Genomic DNA, 22,875 nt, shown 5'->3' on the forward strand with positions numbered 1-22,875 from the left:
AACTAGTTGTGGCCATTCAAACATCTTACTCCTTTCTGGTAATGCACAAAGTGTATGGTGTTGCGTGTGTTGATGCTGTTGAGCAAAAATCACTAAAACCAGAGCTTATTGCTGACCCATGCAAACCTAATTTCATTATAAGCAAGTTACCTACAGCAGTTTCATGTCACTGATTTGTCTCATGCAGCTCTAGAAGTGTAATTATACTTCAGAAAATAACTCGTTAGTTAAAATATGTAACATGTTTTAATAAGATAACATATGATTAAAGTTCTAAAACACTCTTAAAAGCACCCCTAAAGAACAAATATCCAATTGTTTTCATCACTTCTGAGCACAAATAGGATTTACATTTATTGTCCCTATACGCAAAATTCCCAAATAATGAATCCAACAATGACCAATGACTCATACTGCATATGCAAACACTAAAGTATCACATAATTTACCCACCAATTAAGAAAACAACCTGTTTACCTCAGAAGTCTACTCTGGGAATGACATCACCTCCTACATAATTGTGTTCTGGTTAAAAGTTGAAAAACCAGTGAGATTTGCTCATTTTCTCAATAAGATATATAAAGTAATCTGATTTATTTAGATATAACACCTTCAAACCTACAAATAATTTACTTCTGCAGCTATCACAGTGTTTATTTTAGAACGTGCAGCCATATTGGATTTTAATGTTTGGGATTCTTAGGAACTTAATCCCAGGTGTTCCAGTTAGTTTATCCATGTTGCGCCATAAACCCTCCATCACATTACTGGCTTCATAATTATAGTCTATGTAATACCATTTTGTTCTGTTTTCTTTACTTTTTTAGGCTAAGGTTTCTCATTCAACCCGTTTTGTTTGGTTAAATTAACCAGTTTCTGGTAATGAGGCTTTCATTAACTTTCTCCAACTGGGAACATTTTTTGAATTTCTAATTAGGGAACAATAATAGAAAAAGTACGGATAGAGCATTAGCACCTAATTACTTTCTGATGTTTAATATAAAGTTACAAAATTAAACTGCAGAATTTACAAAAGTAAAAACAAAGGGTGGATTAATTGCAGGATGATATAAATTGGCTCCTGCTTTTTGTTTTCCAGTGAGAAGAATATTAGTGACAGATTAAGACTCTCAATGGATTTATTTTAATAAGATGACATAATTAAGTCTCATTACCCTAGACCTAATTAAAAACAGAAGGAACGATAGCACTTTCATTTTGTTTCAGAAGTCCCGCAGGAGAGGAGACCAGGAGGTCAAAGGTCACGACTGTGGCTCCAAGCGGGGAATGACAGGGAGGATGAGGTTCCCGAACGAGGAGTCCTGAGTGATGAAGAAGCCTGAAGAATGTGCATGAGCATGCTGTGAACAAAAGATGGAAAAGAACTGTTTCAGACCGCAAGGTTATGAAGCTGCACTTCTGGTTTGGTTCGATTTGGTTTCTCACCTGCAAAGCAGCTCTCTGCTGAGTAGCGATGTGTTGCAGCTCCGCGCTGTCTCTGAACTCTTTCACGTTTGGTCTCGACAGCGGGATGCTAGAGGATGATACGACAGCCAGGACACAAAGATTTAGAATGTTCACATGTAGCTCTCCTTAATCTTTGCTCCATCAAACTAAAAAAAGCCTCAAGTTTGAATCATTTAATGAGCCTCAGTTTTAGATGAGGATATACCAGTAACTCACTGCTAACTTGTACTGTTCATAATAATAATAATAATAATAATAAGTAATGTAAAATAGTGTTAAAAGCCAATAGGAAGAAACAAGTTAAGGAAGAAAGGACACAAGCTGGGAAGACGGACAGATGGAGGGAAAGAGGGAGGCAGGAAGTAAATGATTGACAGAAGAAAATACAGAGAGAAAGAATGACAGAAGAAAAGAAAGAGTAGGAGAACACAAGAAGGAAGGAAGGAAGGAAGGATAGGAAATAAAGTCTGCTCTTCTTTTGTACTTATCCTGAAAAATATTTAAATATATTTCTTTTACTTTCCAGACTGTGTAGGAACCTTCTTATTTTATATTTCTATTATTGTTATAAAGCCCAGTTTCTCCTCAGAAAACTGTTGGACCATATGAATAACTCTTTGCTTACAAAGGAACATACTGTATAAACATCCTGCAGCGGTATAGAAGTGTAAACATAGAAGTGTTATGCTGCAAACAATTATAATCATTACTGAGAAGAATTATAGCTCTACCTGGCTCCTGGAACATTCATGGAGTGATTCTCTCTGAGACGCCTCTTCTCCTTCTCCAGCTCTGCTAGGATTGCCACCCGTGCTTTATTTGGGAAGGCTGCGAGACCAAAACAAATTTAAAAAATCAAACCGGAGACATAAACAGAAAGCGAAAAATGATAAAACTTTAAACAAGAACAAGTGAGACCAGAAGGGCTGCTATGCAACACAAGTTAAGCAAAGCAAAGCTCCCCTTTTTTGTGTAGCCTGGTTGAATAACATGAACACCTCCACAATAACAGGATGGATTGTGATGCTATTTAAGTCAACTTTTCTGCTTGAAGTTCTTTGCATGCTTCCATGAAAAGGGAAGTTTCACCAGTCCTCCAGTGCTTCCTTTGGTTCAAATAAGACTGCTTCTGCAGATAAAGCTGCAGGAAAAAAAAAACATCAGAGCCCAAAACACTTCTTTCAGAGAAATAGCTCTTTGCATTAATATAAAGAACAAAGAAGTGAAGGGAGTATAAAACACACTGCATCTACAGTTAAGATAAGAGATAAATGTTAAATTTTTTGTTGCATAAATTAGAAATCCTGTATCTATTATTTACATCCAACAAATATGGAATTAAAACTTGACTAATTATGATCTGGTCTTCAAATGCAGATGCATATAGGCCTCATTTAATCCAACATCTTTAGTTTCACTGGAATCTCGTCTCATCTCTATCCTATAGCTCTAATGGTGAAGTGCACGTTTTTTGTTTGTTTTTTTTGTAGCTAAACTGCAGTTTATCCGGTGGCAAAATAAAGGGAAACAAACAACTGAACACGAAGCTCCTGGCTTTTTTGGCGACTGTGGCTCAGTAGGAACAGTAGTCGTTTTGCAATCAGAAGGTTGTGGGTTCGATTCCAGCTTCCTCCTGCTATATGTTGATGTGCCCCTGGGCAAGGCACTTAACCTCAAGTTGCCTACCGATCTGCGTATCGGTGTATGAATGTGTGAACGTTAGTGAGTGCGATTGGGTGAATGTGGCGGCTGTATGACTGGAAAAGCGCTATAGTTCAGTCCATTTACCATTTATTTACAAATAACGTTTATAAATATTTTGTTATTAATGTCATCAACACTTTGTTAAATAGTTTTACTACCAAAATACAAGTTATTAAAAACTATTTATTTAATTCTAAAAGTTAAAACAAATCAGATAAAAGGATTTGGTAAATTATAAATTGTCTCATGTTAGGTCAAAGGGGGCCAGGAAAATTTCACCCGGTCTCTATAGCTTGCAGTTCCGCCCCTGCAATGAACAGGAACTTTAAATGGCTAAAAACGGGTTTAAATCATTACCTTGTCCCGGTGGATTAGCAGCCATTTGTCTGAAAGGCACGGCCCAGCTGGTTGGAGTGAGAAGCGATCAGAATTGATGATATAGAGGATTTAAACTCGTTTCTTTTAGACTCCTGCCCGCTAATGTTGCCACACGGAGGAATGAATCCGGCGAACGTGAAAAGTAGCCTACCTAACAGTAAATATTACAGAAAGTTAAACAAATATTAAGCCCAGCAATATTTGTTCAGGAACGCCTCTAACGTTGAAGCTTGGTGTCTAAAATAACCACACAGCTGCCGGGGCTGTGAAACGTTTGGTCAGTAGCATTTTACTCCTGTGTTGTTCTTGTACCCGGTTTGTAGTTTAGATGGAGGCAAACAAAAGGAGGTCTCACTTCGATTATATTTCGGGTAAAAACATCAGCATGACAGGCTGGCCAAGGTTAGCTAGCGGGAAGCATTCCCATTATACAGCGTGTGTGTGTGTGCGTGCGAGAGAGTACTCAGTGAATTAACATACAATCCCAATCTCTGATTAGGAAGTTTAGTTAAGAATTTTTCTGCTTCATTTAACAACTCTGTTCTGTATTTGATCCTAATTTTAAATCTAAAATACTATATATTGACAAACCTGAACTGGGTTGTTTTGAGAGATTATATGAAATACAATCTGTGACTTTTGAAAGCTTTAATCAGTTTTTGAAAATAAAAAAATCTCCAATTTGAGGCCTTTTTTGCCTTAAAATCCCTTACATGGGGCACATCTGGAAAATTCCACCACCTATACATGTCGAATCTGAAAAAAAGTTACCCTACAATAATGACAGATTATAGAAAATACAGTTTATGACTTTGAAATTCTTTATTCAGTTTGTATGAATTACAAAACAACTGCAATTGTTACAGTTTTTCTGCTTGACAACACATTAGATGGGATCCAACTGCAACACCTAGATGGCTCAAACTAAGATAGAATAATTCTACACTAATGACATGTTATAAAAAGTTTGTAGTTTATATTTGAAGCTTTTATTCACTTTGTGAAGAAATAGCAATTTTACACTGCCTGTGTCCTTCCTTATGTCCTTCCAACTTTCATTTTCTTTCTTTCTTTTTCCGACCCGTGTCCTTTCTTTTCTTCCTTGTATCCTTCCTTTCACGCTTGTGTCCTTCCCATCCTCCTTTATTTTGCTCTTCCTTCTTTCCTCCTTTGTGTCTGCCTTTCTTACCTGTGGCATTCTTTCTTGTGACCTACATCCCTTTCTTCCTTTCTTTCCCCCTTCGTTGTCTTTCCTTCCTTAAGTCTTCCTTCCTTCTTTCCTTTATTGTGTAAGGACTGGGAACTGGAAACTCATGGAATTTTCTCATGAGATTGTGGGGGAACCCTGGACTTAACACCACCTTGCGTATTCAGGTCAATATTTTTGACCATGATATAACAGAAAAGTACTTAACGGTACATTCAAATGTTGGTTAACCATTAGCTCGGGGCGGTTTAGTGCTCGTTTGCTAGTAAAATAGTAGAACTGTAGATACATCTAGTTCACTCATCTTCCTAGTAGACGAGCTTTGAATTTTCAGTTGACGTGTTTACATCCGGGGTCTTTCAGATGAACATCCGGAGCTGGGCAGTGCAGGTCAGCTGACCGTTGTGATCAACTAGCGGCTGTTGTTAACATCTCATCTGAAGAGGAGTACAAGGAAGAAACTGCCTCTTATCTGTTCGTCCAAACGCTTCCAGCCGCTCACCAGCCCTTTCCCCCGATAACCCGCCACGTCTTCCCGACCTCCGCAGGGATGAGTGTGGGTGCTCCGAGAGGCCTGGCCAGCTCGGGGCAGAAGCTCATCACGGAGATCCTCCACCCGCTGTCCGCCACCGAGGAGTCGCTGTCCCCGGGGCCAGATGTCACCATCAACGCAGAAAAGGAAAAGGTGAGGACGGGCTAAGAGCCAACGGTTCGTTTGAAAGAAAACACGAAAAGAAGAGCGATGTATTCACCAAACGTAACTCTGTGGAGCGACCTTATGGAAATACACAGTTTTATGTTTGCAACATCGTGAGTGGGTTAGTTCTTGTTTTTAGAGTTTAAACTCTCTTAAATCAAAACCAGAATAATTTCTCTTAAGATTATACACCCTACAGTTTATATTCTTTTTGTCAAGTTAAAACTAAAAACATTTTTTTTTGGGGGGGGGGGGGTATATGATAGATCAACGTCGTGCATAATTGAGAAGTGGAAGGAAAATGATACACGCTGTTTAACATTGTTTTAAGTGGAAGATATTTTCATTTATCCACAAGATAATCTTACAGCTGCGACTCTCACGGGGAGAGTCTCTTCCACCTTTGTTCAACTAGATACTGAAATCAGTCCTCATTCTTCATTGGAATATGGCTCAAGCTCAGCCACATTGGTTTTGAAGAGTGTCTGTTGACATCAGCTTCAAATCTTATCACAGATTCTCAATTGGATTAAAATCTGGACTTTGACCAGGTCATTTTAACAATCTCCTAAACTGTGATCCACAAACCATTCCACTGTGTCTCTGGGTGTATGGTTAACCCACCTGTTGCCTTAAAAAACTTAGGGTCAATCTGACCCCAGAAATTTAAACCAACAAAAATGTTGAAAATAAAATGTTTTACCCAAATTTATATCAGGTACTCCATGTTTGTTTGTTGACTACTTAAATAGACCTTTAAACAGACACGTTCCTGCTCTGTGTCACCTTCATGGTCAAAGAGTTGTCAACAGCATCTCATTTAGAGAAAACCTTTTCTTGGAAGTCATTTTCATTTTAGCAGAAAGAAAGAACACACACAGAACCAAAATAGATGGTTCAGAACGTTCAACGGTCAAGCTTTTATATGTTTGCTCCACCCCTATGTTGTGTGAAGTATCAATATCTTTACAGAAATGGTATTTTCCCACCCCCACAGCATAGGAAATATCAAACTTCTCGCAGTGTTTCCCCTCCTCCATGTCGTGGTTCATGCACTGCTATAGTTATGGTTACGTAGGATTAGGGCCCTCAAGTGTTTTTTTTTTTTTGGAAGATTAGGAAATTTCATGTTATAACAATCTCAATATCATCCAAAACACATGTGTGTAAAATATTACAATTTCTTATGTTTTAAAGAGCTAAAACAGCCTGGGGTCCAAGTGACCCCAAAGAACACCGATGCGTACGTGTCCAGGAAAACAATATTGTCTTGTTAATTTTATGTTTACCCAAATGTCCCCATTTAATTAGGAAAAGTCACAAAATATAAAGCAAAAAAAAAAAAATACATTGAATCTTGAATGGGGTCAAATTGACCCCAAATGGAATAGGAGGTTTAAGTTTGTTGTTCTGCTGGAAGGTGAAACGTTGCCCTTGCTTTTGCAGCCTTGAACGAATGTTCTCTTCTGGTATTTACCTCCACCTATCTTCCCATCAACCCTTGAACCAACTTCCCTGTCCCTGCAGTGGAAAAGCCTCTTCACAGCATGATGCTGCCACCACCACCATGTTACAATGTGGCTAGGGTGTGGCTTTTCCAGATCAGTTATATGTATAATCTAAATAAATGACGTACAGATTAACTCTATCTGGTAGCTCTGGGATTACTGAAGGCAGTTGTCTTTTCAGATTCATGTAATCCTGTATTTCCACCTTATTCAGTCGCATTGTTTGGACAGTTGTTGCATGACGCCGACTACACTTAATCTAGTGCAAAGCATAAAGGGGTTGGGGGGGGGCATGGCATCCATAACAACCTCTGAGTGCTGTGTAAACATAGATGAAGCCTGCAAGCAGAGCTCAAAGCTTTTTATTCATCTTGGAGCAGCAACCGCAGCACCCATTTCAAATCAGTGGTTAATCATTGTCAGTAAGAGATGCCGAAATTTGCTCGCCATGGTAACTTGCTTTGTTCGGTGTTGCTGTTCCTGTCCTTATTTTTTTCTAGCCGTTTAAGGCAAAAAAAAAAAGTGAGGTCACTGTGATCTTCTTCACCGGAGATGTATGTGATAGGCGAACATGAAGGAGGACATAATGGTGAGGTGGAAGGAAAATGATACATCGTTTTCGAAGTGTTTAGCAGATCCCAATCTGAAAAGTGTGGCATGCATTTGCTGTCAGCCTCCTTTACTCTGAAAGCTCTAAAACAAATTCTTGAATTGCCTTTAAAAGTCACTTAATTTAGTAAATAGACCCGTGTATATTTTAATCTCAGCGTAAATCAAACTAGTTCTCTGAATGTCTTAGAGGTTTGGTAGAGAACATAAGTGAACAAACAGCATCATGGAGACCAAGGAATGCAAATGACAGGTCAGGAAGAAAGGGGAGATGTTTAAAGTAGGGTTAGCTTAAAAAACAATATTGCAGGCTTTAAACATCTCATGGAGCACTGTTGAATCCATCATCTGAAAAATGGAAACAGTATGGCACAGCTGCATGAATACCAATCAGAGATGCAGCCAAGAGGTAACTCTGGAGGAGCTGCAGAGATCTATAACTCAGGTGGGAGAGTCTGTTGACATAAGATGATAGATGATTAATTGATAGAAGGGTGCCAAGAAGAATATTTGCAAGAAAACCATAAGAAATCTTGTTTTGCAGGTTGCCACAAGCCATGTAGGGGATGCAGCAAATATGTGGAAGAAGATCCTCAGATAAGATGAGACCTTCGTCCAAACTGCTGTGTTTGGGTTCAAACTAACTTTCTATATCACCCTGAACAAACAGTGATAGCAAAACATGGTGGTGGCAGCATCATGCTTTTGGGATGCTCTTCTTCATCAGCGTCAGGGACAGAGTTGATCGGAAGAATTTATGGAGCTCAGTATAGGACATTCCTGGAAGAAAACCTGTAAGAGGCTCCAAAAGACTTCCTGCTGGGCTATGTTAAACATGCAGCCAATGAAACGGATTAGATCAAAGCATATTCATGGACCAGGATGGATCAGACAAAGTCTCTGTGTGACATTCACACTCTGCATCCAATCCGACTGATGGTAGAGGCATATCCTGAAAGACTTGCAGCTGTAATTGCAGGGAAAGGTGGTTGTCTGGTTTGTCCAGTTTGCGGTTATATTACAAGCTGTTGTCATATTGCACAGGAAGTGTAAATGTCATCTTTGTACTTTTTGGGAACTACTTCTCTTTCTGGAACCAAGAAAGACTGATGAATTGCTTAATAGTAGCAACAGATCATGAGGATATGTCCAGCATACGCTGTCCTGTCTGTATAATGCCTGGCTGCTTAGCTGGCCTGGTTGTTTATTCACAGTAATGTTGTGATGCAGTGTAATTATCTGAGCTGTGATTACCAGAGCAGGTCAGCAGGCCTGTGGAAGATTTCCTCTGTCAGCACCCTGTTGGTGTGTGTTTTCTGTCTGCCAGTGGTGTAGGGAAGCTGTTTGTGTTTGCATGTGAAGTGGACCGAGGAAAGGAAGTCAGAGGAGCAGCTCTTCTGTTCACGCTGACTAATTTGACACGATGCACACATATCCTTTTTTTAAAAAAAAATGAGATTTAGCCGACACATCGGTTTCTCTCACTTTATGTGTACAGCTCACTCCATTTGGAGGTGAAAGTTCTCCATGTGAGTCAAGATGCATCATTAGGGGGACTTTTCTATGCATACATGGTATCTTTCAGGGCAGGTTTGTTGCATGTATGCCATATTAGTTGCCTCAGGAAAATTAAAAGTGCAAGAAGCGGTTTAGGCTCAGTAGTATGACTAGTTCCACTATCTGTTCTTCCATCCCCCAATCAGAAAGCTGATCTGAGAGATGTAGCATGTTCACACTGTCTCAACAAGCGCTCCATTGATGATGAAAAACAGCTTTGTCAGCATTATGATCATTCTGTCAGGGAGCTCTTTGTCTGCAGCTCTCCCTGCAACAGCACCGACATGACGTCACTGTGGTGTTCCACGTTTTTTAGCAGGAACCGGGCCTGACCAACGGCATGCCGGTGGAGATTTCCAGTCCTGCCTCTGCATCGGTGCTGCTCAACAGGCTGCAGCTTGACGAGGGCCCGGAGGCAGACTCTCAGGACCCGTATGACTCCACAGAACCCTGCGACCTCTTCGTCACTGTCGATGACCCAAAGAAGCACGTCTCTACTATGGAGACCTACATCACCTACAGAGTCTCCACCAAGGTTTGTTTTCAGTCTTTTTATCAGTTCTCTTGCTTTCATTGAATCTGACTGTCTTCTAATCTTTTAATGATCTTCGGGCATTTTGAAGGTCTTTAATAGTTTTTCGTTGGGCTTCGTTGGCTGCATTTTTACTCATTTCCTGTCCAGTTCTTGTACCACGTACCAGTGATAACAAGTGCTATACAGTGTGTTTAAAAAAAAAATGAAACTGGACAAATGGGGCTAAAACAGAAGAACCAAAGCTAAACAGTTACCTAGAGCGGATGATTAGTGTCTTAAGATATACGAAGGAACTAAGAGATGCATCACCCTTTGGTTAATCATCTACTGTGTGCCAAGTATGCAGCTATGATCTGTGCTTTTCATAGATCCAACTTTAAATAATTACAAAAACTCAAGACTTTGGGGTTATGTTTGAGGCGGCAATCCATGCATTTATTATGCCTCGCTTTGATTACTGCAACTCCTTGCATGTTGGTGTTGATCAAGCATTGCTAATGCATCTGCAGGATGCAAAAAATGCAGCAGCTCGCCTCCTGACTAGAAGCAAAAGGTGCGATCATATCAGCCCCGTACTGGAAACCTTGCACTGGCTTCCTGTTTATTACAGAATTCAGTTCCAGATTTTATTGCTGACTTTTAAAAGTCTTAATGGCTTGGCACCACACTAATCTGGTCTGCCTTCACTCCAATGATCCAGCTAGGACTCTTGGATCAACCGGTCTCTTGCTCGTAGAGACCCCTAGATCAAGACTGAAAACTGTGCTACTATTTTATGGATTATTGTTAAGTGGGATTATTAATTTATTGACCTGGAGGCATTTTTAAGTCTCAAATTAACCTGACATGCAGGTTTTTGGATGGTTAAATAAATCTGGAGTGTAAAACAAATATAATTTAAGGTCCCAATCACCTTCCGGGCAGGGCTTTTACTGGGCCTTATTTTTCTTTTAGCCATTCTGCTGTAGGTTTGCTGCTGTGTTTGGGACCATCGTCCTGTGATGACCCTGTTCAGTCGTCACCTGTCGGACACACCGCCTGAGGCTCGATTCGAACATATTTTGGCATGCAGCAGAATTCACTGTTGACTTACAGACCACAAGGTGCCCAGGTCCTGTATCTGCAAAACAGCCCCATATCATCACCCCTCCACCACTGTGCTTGACAGTGGGTGGGAGGGAATGGTGTTCCATTTAGCCAAAGCTAGAAAATGGGAGCTGTACACTATGGCCAGACAAGAATGCATTGGCTTCAATTGTCCAAAGATGGCGTTCTAAAAGTCATCTATGCATCCCAATGTAACTTTGCTAACTTCATTTGTGCAGCCATTTTCATTTTAGAGGCCAGGCTTTATCCTGACAACTCTTCTTGTTCTGTCATGATCTTTAACATTTTACCTGCTAACAGAGTCCTCTAGAATGTGACATGGAGCTCTTGGGCTTTTTCTCTGAGCATTACACAGTTCAACCCTGAGGTGAATTTGCTTGGATGTCTACTCTTGGGAATGTCGTGGCATGATGGACTTCACATCCCAGATTGATGGGCAGCATCAGTCGCTTCAGCTTCTAGAAGATGATTACTGATTGCTTCCCACATTGGCATTGTGTTGGTATGCCAACACGCCTGCTTTTATAGAGATGATCCCAATGATGATCAGTTAATCAGGGACATTTGATCTGGCCAATACTTTCCCTCTGAAATCCTATTGAAGCAGGAAGGGTGTTTTCCATGGTCTACATGGTGCCACTCTGGCAGCTGATGTCATCAGGTTATAAAACTACCTTGAAAATGCATTTATTAGCGTATTCTGACCAGACTATGCCTATAAAACGGAGCTACATGGTCATGGCAGCACTGTGAACACCAACCGATTGTAATTAGTGCAGCTCTATAGAAGTTGATGTTTGTCAGGCTGCTTAAAAAGAGTGCTCAGGTCCTTCCTAACATAAAACTGGTCAGATATTAGCTTGAATAAAGATGCAGCAGATGTTATCCTATTCCCCTTATTTTTAATTGAAATACGGACACAGTCAATTGACGGTTTTTTTGTCGTTTGAGACTTCCGGTCGGACACTTCCGGTCCCTGGCTACCTGACTTTCTTTCACTGTAGCGGCTAATACAAGTTTTCTTCACAGCCAACTTAATGTTATGGCTTTAAAATGTCAAATGTCACTGAAACAACCACAGCAGACATATTTTCCTTCTGCCTGTGCAAAAAACCCCAAAAAACAAACAAACGTTGAGCTGTGTTGGATCTGACCATGGGCGTAACGGACGGGGGGTATGGGTGGGACATGTACCCCTCACTTTCCGTAAATATTTCCTTTGTCCCAGCCGCTACAACCGTTTAATCCGCGTTTTGCATGTGGTAACTTGTTTTGCCGAGCTTTCCATAAACACACCATAAGCGTACACTGCTAGTGCTGTGGATCACATGCGGTGCGCTTGTTGCTGAGCTCTACACACATCCTGACTCTACACACACTATGAAGCACCGCTTCATAGTGTGTGTAGAGTCAGGATGTTCAGGAAACCAGCTAGACCCAGCAAAAGGCAGAAAACTGAACAGTTTATCCAAACAAACCGTGTACGTTGAGTAATGCTGTCGCCTGCAGATCATGTTAGCTAAATGATGACTTGTTAATACATGCCAGTATATCCTGTTAACGGTAGTTAACAAGAATGGATTACATCCCTTGCTAGTCAGTTCAAGGTGAAAAATTAGGTGGGTAGAGTACCAAAAAAATTGTACTGAAGTACAACTACAGTACTTCAACGTATTTCTACTCGAGTAAAAGTAAAAAGTAAGGTGCAGTGAAACAACTCCTAGAAGTCCATATTTGTCAAAAAGTTATTTAAGTATTTGTAAGTGAGTAAATGTAACTAATCACTACCCACCTCTGGCGTGAATGAACACAATCCTCTTCAGTTTTGGTTAACCGCAACTTGCAAAATATTTTTACCTGCAAGGAGATACCAAACAGGGTTTTCACAGATATATCAGAATGACTCGCATTCATACACCAAACTATTTATTGTCTGTATCGTGACAACTCAACCAGAGTTTGGGAGCTAAATCTTAAAATTTTGTTAGTTTAAAGAAGTAAAGTCGGTCGCCTGGAGCCCCTGTGGCTCCTTAGCCACTAAGGAGAGGTGCGATTGAAAGTGAGAGGTCATATCTCAATAGACAACTGAAGAATATGTCCCCCTCACTTCTGTAATGGTGATTACGCCCCTGGTTCTGACTGTTCGGAGTGCAATGAATGGACCGGCGCCACATTCTGAGAGCGGTTTAGGTGTTATTACTTTTCACAATTGGGCTACAGGCTCAGCAGGACATGCTGTGTTACTGTTCTTGTGATTGGGGGGCAGGAGGATATTCAGTTCAGTTCAATTCGAAAATACTTCATTCATCACAAAGGGAAATTAAATAATGTTGTAGCTCATATTATGCAGGTTTCTTCCAAGCGCTGTTGTAGATGAATAAAATAAACATCCTTAAAAGTTCTATGCTGTCCAGCGCTGTACGTTATATGAGGCCACTTCTTCATATCATCCTCCCACTCGTGGATAGTTTGAGGGTGTTGCACTGACCTGCCATTTTGATTTTTCGGCGATTTTTGGAAATGTTCCCACGACATAGTTCACAACTTTCGTCAAACTCATGTTATTTAGCCCAGGAAAGCGATGAAACGGAAGTGCAGCACATAAAACCGGAAGTTGGACGCTTATTTATTTCAGCCTTCAAAAAGATGGTGATCTGTAGTGTATACAAAAGGTTAAAAAATGATAGTACAGTGGAGTATTTTAGGTGTTCTGTATTAGAACAGGTGTAAATTACATACATGTTAGTGTTTGCTCAAATTGACCTTTGCTGCATGCCATCCCTTCTCTCTCTCCACCCCATTTCCGGTCGGTCAACTTACAAAATAAAGTGTAAAAAAGAAGGAGGGAAAAAAAAAAGTAATTCAAACTAGTGTTGCCACCTACAGGCAACACTAGTTGCATATGTTGCAGTTTTTGTAACGTTTGGAAGAAAGGTTAAAACCATCTGCGGTCGTTTTATACCATTGTTTAGACGCTCAGCTGCTTGAACGACAAACTGTTCTGAAAACAATTCTGAAGTGTTTGCATTGTAAAAGCAGTCATGATGGACATTAATGTTTTATGTACGACTTTTAGTTCATTCACCGGTTTAAACTGAAACACTTTACTCCTATTCACAAATATCCATACAGCTACTTGAACTACAGGAGACGAAGTTCCTAACAAAAACACAGGCATAAGGATGAATATGTGGAAAGCAGCCTTATTTCGACTGCGAAGTATGGTGGAGGATCTGTGATGCTATGGGCCAGGTAATCAAGGCTTCATGTCGAAAATGTGGATTTCTTAATGTGTGCAGTTGGTAGCACTGTTGCCTTTTAACAAAAAGGAACAACAAAGAACAATTCAAACGCAGGGCTGAACTTCACTGGAACACCGGTGTCTCCCACTGCAGGCAGGTTTCCATCACAGGACTGGGAAACCTTGGCTTCCAAACTGACACTTCTATGACAGTGACTTCCAAACATACGGCAAGAAGTGCTTACATTATGCTTGTGGAAAAGGCCTCTCCAAGGTCCCGACCTCAGCACTGTTTAAATTAACCGGAATGTGTCTGAAAAAGAAGAAACGTTTGTTTAACTTTACTAGTATGAGTTGAATTCTTACAGAAGGTTGTGTTAAAGTGCAGTTTGTCAGACTGTCTGCTTTTATATTGGACTTCTATAAAAAAGTGTGTGCTCATATGTTAGTATGGCAGTGTTTATACATTTATTAGGGTCTGTAAAATAGCTTTTATGACTAAAAGACACAGTAAATAAATTTAAGACGGTTTTTAACTTCAAAAACGTTTTGAAATGTCTATAAAAATGTGTTCATTTATTTTTCCCAGACAACACGGGTAGAGTTTGACCTTCCGGAGTACTGCGTCCGGCGGCGCTACCAGGACTTCGACTGGCTGAAGATGAAACTAGAAGACAGCCAGCCGACCCACCTCATCCCCGTACGTCCCAACAGTTTCCTTATCCCTTCCTGCAGCCCGCACTCCCCCGCTTTCCCTATGAGACGCCCCTCATTCACATTCCCTCCCCATCTTTTCTTTCCCCAGCCGCTGCCCGAGAAGTTTGTGATGAAGGGCGTGGTGGACCGCTTCTCGGAGGAGTTTGTGGAGACGAGGATGAAGGCTCTGGACAAGTTCCTGAAGCGGGTCGCGGACCACCCAGTCCTGTCTTTTAACCCACATCTTAATGCCTTCCTGACTGCCAAGGTAAGGCAACAGTGAACTCACATCATCTAAAGTATGCCAGAAAGGAAAGTAGTCAGGGATATGAATGTAGGGCCAGAAACTGTAGCAGTAAACTAAACAAGAATGTGGTTCTTCTAAAAATGACAACAAAGTTCCTATAGTCCCGTTTTTACAGTTGGGAGCCTTCATTTAAAAGTTAAAAATACAGCTTGAACCCATGGTTTTCTTAACAGTGTTGGGAGGAAAAAACCTCTGAGTAAAATGAAAGATTATCTTGTGGAAAGGCACATTAAGTACGGTGGAGGATCTGGGATGCTGTGGGCCTGGTACACATTTCTTATTGTTGGATTTTTTTCTTTTCACCCAGTAAATAAATGTATTTAAAATAAATGTTGGATTTTTCTAACATTATGCCACTGTATTAAAAGATGAATTTATGTAAATGCTTTTTATTTATCTTAACCTCCAATAAATGTGGAGTGTGTCTCACTTTATTGGCTTATATGAATGCACATCAGCATATGAACGATCATCCATATATATCCTGACTGGTTACCCTGACATGATGCGTCTCTGCAGGACCTGAACAAGCGTCAGGGTCTGGCCCTGCTGACCAAAGTGGGAGAATCCGTGAAGCATGTGGCCGGAGGCTACAAGCTGCGGGCGCGACCGGCTGAGTTCTGCGCCATGGGAGAGTATTTGGACACATTCAGCCAGAAACTGGGAACCATCGATCGCATCGCTCAGAGAATCCTCAGAGAACAGTCAGGTATCGGGAAGACGCCGCTGACTGGTGCTCAGCTGGAAAACGGACCTGCTAAACAACACTCAGAGAGCAATGTTAACTTTTACTGCAATTTTACATTTAATCTTCACAGTATAGACTGATTTATATTAAGCATCAGTTCTGTACTAAGTAGGAGTAAGTCAGTAAATAATGTAAAATGTTCAAGAGACCGATGGTAAAATGGATACCAAATATAGAGCAAAACTGGAAGAAAACTTGTTAGAAGTTTCCAAGGACTTGAGGCTGTAGCATAAGTTCCCTTTCCAACAACACAGTCCTAAACAGCCAGAGCTGGTGAAGCTAATCTAAATGACAGTTTTGGGCCTTTTCACTGATAAATATAAACAAATACATCTAAAACGAGTTGTGTGTCTAAAAGAGACAAACTTCCTTCACTCAGAGGGATGGAAAGAGAGTAAAGGTTGCTGTTTATCTGCAGAGAGCTGCTGCTGACCCAGCTCACCTGACTCATGCCTGACAAGTGATGCTGTAAATACCTGCCATGTGAAATGTTCCCTGTCACCATCTGCTGAGGCTGCTCATGTGCAGTTAGACACAGCCCTGCTCCACCTAAGAGCAGATAAGATGGGAACTCTGAAAGCTATAAGTAATCAGTCTCAGAGAGTACGTCTGTTTCTTCTCATTCAGTGATGAACCGAGAAAGATTTGCTGGCTAGATGTGTTTTTGTGGGATCATGTCTTGCTCAAATTTCCCTTTTCCTTTTACTCCCAGAGTACCTGACAGAGCTGCGTGAGTATGGTGCCGTCTATTCAAGCTGGGCCGCGTCAGAGGAGCAGCTGCAGCGCCCCCTTGAGGGCGTGGCCGGCTGCGTGACGACGAGCTGTGGTGCTCTGGAAGATCTCAGTGACAACATGAGCCAGGACTTCCTGCCTGTTCTCAGAGAATATGTTCTCTACATCGAGTCCATGAAGGTAAGAGTGCAGTTAGATTTGAGCATCCATCCATCCAAGCACATGACTCCCACATCACAAAATACTTACACTTGTACCCCATCATTCTCACAAGATTCCCCATCAGGCCTGGTTGTAAGCCTTCCCCACGTCCACAAACACATGCAGTCTGGTCAATTCTGCTTTTATGACGTACCTCAGCAACTCCATAAGGATAAGGATCAGCACCACCCAGCAAGATGGGCGGTCTTGTTAATATTTATTCTTAAAAGTTTCTTTATGTGAAATATGATGGCAGAAAGTAAAAGTTGTTAAAGCTTTACGCTTGCTTCCACTGCCTTTCAAACCCAGAGCTGGCTCCCAAAATAAAAAAAGCACCGTCAGTGATTTAACTTTTTTATTTTGCGCATGCATCATGTCCTGTCTAGTTCGTAACTCAGCAGATCTGTCTGCGTCTTACTTTCTTCACATGCTGTTTTTCTGAGGTTCCAGTGTGTTCATGGTAACTTAGAAGCTTTCTGTCCGATAATAGAACGTTCTGAGGAAGCGAGACCAAGTTCAAGCGGAGTACGAGGGCCGCCTCGAAGCAGCCGTGTTGCGCAAACAAGAAGATCGAACACCCGTAAGCAACATCCTTCCTCTCATTTCATTGAATTTCATAAGTGTCAGCCTGGAATGTTTGCTTTGAGGTGTTTATTTTTAACTGCTGCTGTATCTGTTGCATGTCTATAGAAATATCCCCTCCGCACTGCAACTCAGGACTTGCTAACAAGTAGTGTTGAGCCCGGTCCCCTGTAGCTTTAGTTTTCTCCGCTCTGCTGCAGATTCCTGTGGAGGTGGAGAAATGCCAGGACAAAGTGGAGTGTTTCAACGCTGACCTGAAAGCAGACTGGGAACGCTGGCAGAGGAACAAGAGGCAAGACTTCAAGCAGCTCCTCACGGGCATGGCCGACAAAAATATGAACTATTATGAAAAGGTACGTGGGCCGAGGTCGAGCTGTTGCTGAAACTTAAAAGCAACCCGGTTCACAGCACCAGTATGATATTACATCGCCCTGCCAAACTTTCTGATGCATTTGTTTTATGTTACAACCTTCAAAATTCTTTGTATTCTATTGAGATTTTATTCTTAACTGGATGGTAAATGATATTTTAAAATTTTTTCAAATAAAAATGATAAAAGTGTAACATGCATTTGTATGCACCCACCTCTTTTCTCTAATACTGCTAAATAAAACCAGTACACCTACCTGCCCTCAGATCTCATCTAATTCGCAGGTAGCCCATCTGTGAGCGATTTCATTTCAGTATAAATACAGCTGTTGTGTTTCTACCTAAACTGACAGCCCGGGCAAAGAAAGTTTTTTTTTATTTTAGCTCTGGAGGAGCTGCAGAGATATGCAGCTCAGGTGGGTGAATCTGTTAACAAGATATTTGTTACTATTGCGATCTACAAACCTGGCTTTTATTGAAGAGTGGTTGGAGGAAAGCCATTACTGAAGGTAAGCCAAGAGAAGTCCAGGTTCTGATTTGTTTGGGAACCACTTGCAGGTGAGTGGTTCCCAAATAGCTTCCAACCCACAAAATAGCAGTAGAGACTTGAGAGACAATAATTGACCTAGAGTCAAATAAACACCACCGGCAGCCGGTATATTGGTTTGTAATTATTGTTTTTACCTGTTTTAACATTCACAAATTCAATACGCTTTACCTTTATTGTTTTTTGTTATTTTGTTTATTTCTGGGAGACTGTGGCGACAGTGGTAGAGGTTTGTCCTGTAACTGGTGGGTTGCTGGTTTCCAAACCCCCACTCTGTCACAGTTGTTGTATCCTTGGGCAAGACACTTCACCCTCCTCGCCTACTGATGGTGGTCAGAGGGTCCGGCGGTGCCGATTGTATGGTAGCCTCACATCTGTCAGTCTGCCGCAGGGCAGCTGTGGCTACCATATAGCTTTCAACTGTCAGTGTATGAATGGGTGGATGACTGATTGTAGTTTAAAGCGCTTTGGGTCTCTGGGGACTTGATAATCGCCATACAAGTGCAGGCTATTTACCATTCTGAAGAGAATATCAGGAGCCCATGCTTGTTCCTCTGCACCCACATACTAGAGGAACATTTGGATGGTTTAAAAAAAACTCCTTTGGCCTGCTTGCAAAACGAAGGACATATCTGCAAATAGCCCAGAACATACCATTCCTATTGTAAACCATTGTGGTGGCAGCATCATGCTGTGGGAATGCTATTCTTCAGCCTCTAAATCGAGACTAAGGCAGGGATTCAGCTTCCAGCAGGACAACAATGCCCAACATGCTGTAGCAGAGCTACTATTGAATGGTTTAGATTAAAGCATAACCCAAAAGACTGGCAGCTGTAACTACAGCAGGTTTTCGAGTATTGACTAAATATTGTATACTTAGAATATACAGAATATTAAAATGCTTTTGCAGTGTAATTAAAGAAAATCTCCCCTCTCTGCAGTGCCAGACAGCATGGGAGTCCCTCATAACTGTCCTCCAGGAAAAACAGACTGAGGACAAAACGAGTGAGACGAACTGAACTGAATGTGTGCTTTCACCTCACGCTCATCCAGGCCAAGGAAACGGTGACAAGACTACAGACTCTACCTGCTACTGTCTGCCTCCTGTTCTCCTGAGAGACGATCACACAGAGAGCAGTCGCCTTCCACACGTAGTCGGCCTGTGAAGAAGGAAGGTAATGAGTGGTGCGTTTAAGGTCAGCTGGGAGAGTAGAGAACCTTGTGTACAGAGCCTTCTTTTTTTTCTATGGACTTTTTCTACCTAATATTTCGAATTAACAGTTTTTTTGTTGTTTTTTTTTTTTTTGTTGCCGTTGCTGCTTGTGTTTATTTAACTATTTTTGTGAAGAGATGCATTGTTTATCTGTCCTCTGTTTTTCACACTGAGCCAAATGAGTATCGAGGACCGGAAGTGCCACAGTTCAATACACCAAAAATTTGGTGATTAAATATCTATATATGTCACAAGTTATATAAAAGAGTTAAAAAAAAAAAAGAAATACATTTATAGATGATAATTTTTTTAATTAGTATAGCCTTTTTGTTTTGTTGAATTTATTTATTTTCTTATGTGAGAAGTGGTAATGAAGTGATTGGGTGGGCCTGGCATTGCTACGTTGCAAGTTGAACAATCATTATATATGTATATAAAAATATTAATATTTATTTACCAAATAATTTAGTTTATTGAATTGTGGCTTTTTTTGCTCTCGATGAATGAGAAGAACTGTTGCGAAAACTTGTATTATTTTTTTTTTTTGCTCCTACTAGAAGGTAAAACTTTAAATTAGACTAAATCATTTTTCAGCTCATATTATATTTCTATTCTTGACTGGTTACATCTGAAAATAAGGGTCAGAAATAGTTAATTTTACAAGGCTCATCAACTTTCTTTCTTTTTTGTCATGATAAAACCAACCTGGGAAACTTTCATGTTTTACCTTCTCAGCTTTATTGCTAAGTGTCCATCAGCACCACCTAGTGGCACAGCTTTTAATTGTTTCAGTTTCGCATTCTCTACTTCTGTTAGATTCTGTTGTTGTAACGGTTGTAATGATCATTTAAAGCCACAGTATCTTAATGCTCCAGCCCTGTTCTACAAGTTAAAGTTGGGAATGTTGAGCAGTGTGGGAAATGTCCCTGGAATAAAAAGGTTTAAAGTTGAAATTGGTGAATCATTCCAACTTAGTAAACTGAAGCATAAAGAGGAACTTAAACCATCCAATAAGAAGAGGGTTTTAGTTACTTATTAAACAAACGGCATGAAGCTGAATAAGTCCTGTGGAAATCTTTCCCCAGTGTACACTGGTTCACCTTGTACACAGTATTGACTTTGTGATCCATCTGCAGAGCTGTGACGCAGTTGGAAAAAAATTTAAAAACACAGAAGCAGCTCGTCGAAAGCATCACAGTTTTTATGTCACGTGTTTTTTTTTTTTTCTCATTGTGTTCCTGATTTGGTGTCGCTTTAAAGGTGCAAAAAAGCCTTTGCTGCCCTGAGATCAAATAACAATGCTCCTGTGACGGCTCTCAGCCAAGAGGAAGGTGAAACCTGATGAAAATGTCATTATTTATTCCCTCTTATACTCCCCTCACAGCTGTGTGTGCTTGGGTCAGTATGACTTGGCATTAAGTAGCAAAAATATGGCCAGTTTTTTCAGGGCAGGCTCAGCTATGTGACATTATCCCAACACCACATTAACATTTAGCTTTTGTTCATTTTTGCACAGATGTAGCCTCAGACAGTAAGTATTATATGTCTGATGAGACGAGAGATTTTCAGAATAATTTTTGAATTTTCCTTGTTTTGATTTCTGTATTGGAGGTTTTGAAGCTGGTGCCACATTAATACACCTGCCCTCTTTGCAACCAAACATAAAGGACGAGTTAGTGTCTGCAGCTTTTAGATGTTCGCCACTGCCTTGTTTTTTGTCCCTCATAAACTCTACATTTTTTAAAACAGCTACTCATTTAATCGTACGACCAGATGTGAAAAAGGACAAGAATGAAGAAAATTTCTTTCCTTTGGCCATGTAAGGGCCAGGAAGAGAAAACCATTCCAGGTAGCTATAATTCTATGATGGCAGCGACAATAGAGGATCTTTGGATGCGCTCATACTTAAAGCTTGAGTGACTGTATCTGACTGCAATAACATCAAAATATGAGGATGCATTTGAAGAAGGGAGCAGAAGAGATCCAAATACACCATCTCTCTTTTGCTTGTATTTTTTCTTACACATAACTATGATACTACTGCATTAAAACAAAGCTTTTTTTTTAATGTAATATTGATGCAAACAAAACTGGCTTACAGACATCCACCCTACAATTACTGGCACCCCTGGTAAAGAGAAATAAAAACCTTAAAATAAGCTAATCTTGTTTTAAGCAAGCTAACAAATCAACTTAACCCTGGGTTCATTTGTTGTTAATGTTTACAGTATTGCTCCGACTGTTGACACGGGCGAGTGTAGTAGAGTAGCTCCTTTTCTTCAGTACACATTTACCTCACTTGAATGGCATGTTCTCCTGTCTTTCCCATTTTGAAAACTGATTAGGAGAAATGGACCTCTATGTTGCTAATTTAAAGTTTCTTGGTATTCCGATAAATGTAAAAAAAAAAAAAAAAGTGCCATTTAATTTGTTGCTTTTATTTTACGGGAATATTAGAGGTACCAATAATTAACCGTCCATTTTTTTCTCGCTGAGTGAAGAAACGTAAATAAAAGACTTTCAGTAGGAGATCATTCTTCCGCAAAAAGAAGGTGAATTTATTTTAATGCTTTTTACATTTCTTTGCCAGGAAAGCAGAGGAGGAGGGTGCTGGAAAAATGAATTTTTGAAAAACTGTACATTGGTACTTATTGGTGTTGACCTCAGAGTTAAAAAGACTTTATTTGTAGTACAGGAAATGAATGCAGGTATTAATACAAAACAAGAGTTTAAATGTCAAGCTTTAAAAAATAATTAACCTGAGTTTCCACGCCTACGTTCACTTGATTGTTACGTTTTTCTTTACTTTGTTTTAAATTCCCTGTTCAGTGACGAGTTACGTTTTGATTTCAAAATGACAAACAGGTACTAGTGCATCCGTCGACCTCATCTGGTGTAAATGAAGTAACGGTGTCCAGACACGGGCCAGCTGGCTCTGTTTTCAAAAGAATGATGGACTGTAAACATTTTAGAAGGGACTGTATGTGTGCACTGGCTCTGTAAATCTGGAGGAAGAATGAATAATGGAAAAGCTGATTTTGGGTTGTGCTCCTGACTCATGCAGCTGTGGTTCTGTAAGGTTTAATGTTAGCTGATGTGTTTTTCTCTGCACTAACCCAGTGTCTGGAACAACATTTCTCTGGGTTGATAAAACTGCTGGATTCGCATCAAGCGAGGCAGATTTTGTGGAGAGCATCCAGATGAATCCCAACGGTTTAACGAACGTACGAGTTTAAAGCTGTTTCTGTTTTTCTCTGTTCCACCCCAGTGTGCTCTGTTTACGTCCCTGATTGTACATTTGAATGTTAATAATTTGTTGTAATTATAAATAAGCTTGTATACTGATGTTTTGATGCAATTTATCTTTACCACATTTTTTGGATATACAATAACAAGGAGAATAAATGATGATTCATACATTTCTGTAGAAGGTTGCTTCCTTTCCTTTTTAAATGTCATGAGAAAAGCTA

At 40.4% G+C, this 22,875-nt stretch overlaps 2 protein-coding genes across 2 annotated transcripts; one reads left to right on the forward strand and one right to left on the reverse strand.

Annotated features, from left to right (window-relative positions):
- Positions 1-227: 227 nt before the first annotated feature.
- LOC124872715 (SOSS complex subunit C-like) lies at positions 228-3,882 on the reverse strand. The gene is made up of 4 exons (XM_047373000.1): positions 3,529-3,882; positions 2,199-2,295; positions 1,447-1,534; positions 228-1,361 (listed from the first exon to the last, which is right to left on the reverse strand). Exons 1-4 carry the CDS (start codon positions 3,551-3,553, stop codon positions 1,263-1,265), a joined length of 309 nt encoding a protein of 102 aa, XP_047228956.1. The 5' UTR covers positions 3,554-3,882; the 3' UTR covers positions 228-1,262.
- Positions 3,883-4,827: 945 nt separating this feature from the next.
- snx30 (sorting nexin family member 30) lies at positions 4,828-22,824 on the forward strand. The gene is made up of 9 exons (XM_047372915.1): positions 4,828-5,441; positions 9,444-9,662; positions 14,600-14,710; positions 14,816-14,974; positions 15,533-15,722; positions 16,474-16,673; positions 17,185-17,274; positions 17,477-17,629; positions 19,134-22,824. Exons 1-9 carry the CDS (start codon positions 5,307-5,309, stop codon positions 19,209-19,211), a joined length of 1,335 nt encoding a protein of 444 aa, XP_047228871.1. The 5' UTR covers positions 4,828-5,306; the 3' UTR covers positions 19,212-22,824.
- The last annotated feature ends 51 nt before the right edge of the window (positions 22,825-22,875 follow it).

This window comes from Girardinichthys multiradiatus, chromosome 8 (genome assembly GCF_021462225.1).
Source record: "Girardinichthys multiradiatus isolate DD_20200921_A chromosome 8, DD_fGirMul_XY1, whole genome shotgun sequence".
Lineage (NCBI taxonomy): Eukaryota > Metazoa > Chordata > Actinopteri > Cyprinodontiformes > Goodeidae > Girardinichthys > Girardinichthys multiradiatus.

Excerpts from the sequence above, each read along its gene's own strand:
- LOC124872715 (XM_047373000.1), bottom strand. The coding sequence starts at position 3,553 with ATGGCTGCTAATCCACCGGGACAAG. Across the intron at positions 2,296-3,528 it reads TGCTAATCCACCGGGACAAG|CCTTCCCAAATAAAGCACGG; the intron begins GTAATGATTTAA and ends TTGGTCTCGCAG. Across the intron at positions 1,535-2,198 it reads ATGAATGTTCCAGGAGCCAG|CATCCCGCTGTCGAGACCAA; the intron begins GTAGAGCTATAA and ends ATCATCCTCTAG.
- snx30 (XM_047372915.1), top strand. The coding sequence starts at position 5,307 with ATGAGTGTGGGTGCTCCGAGAGGCCTGGCCAGCTCGGGGCAGAAGCTC. Across the intron at positions 5,442-9,443 it reads TCAACGCAGAAAAGGAAAAG|CAGGAACCGGGCCTGACCAA; the intron begins GTGAGGACGGGC and ends CACGTTTTTTAG. Across the intron at positions 15,723-16,473 it reads AATCCTCAGAGAACAGTCAG|AGTACCTGACAGAGCTGCGT; the intron begins GTATCGGGAAGA and ends TTTTACTCCCAG.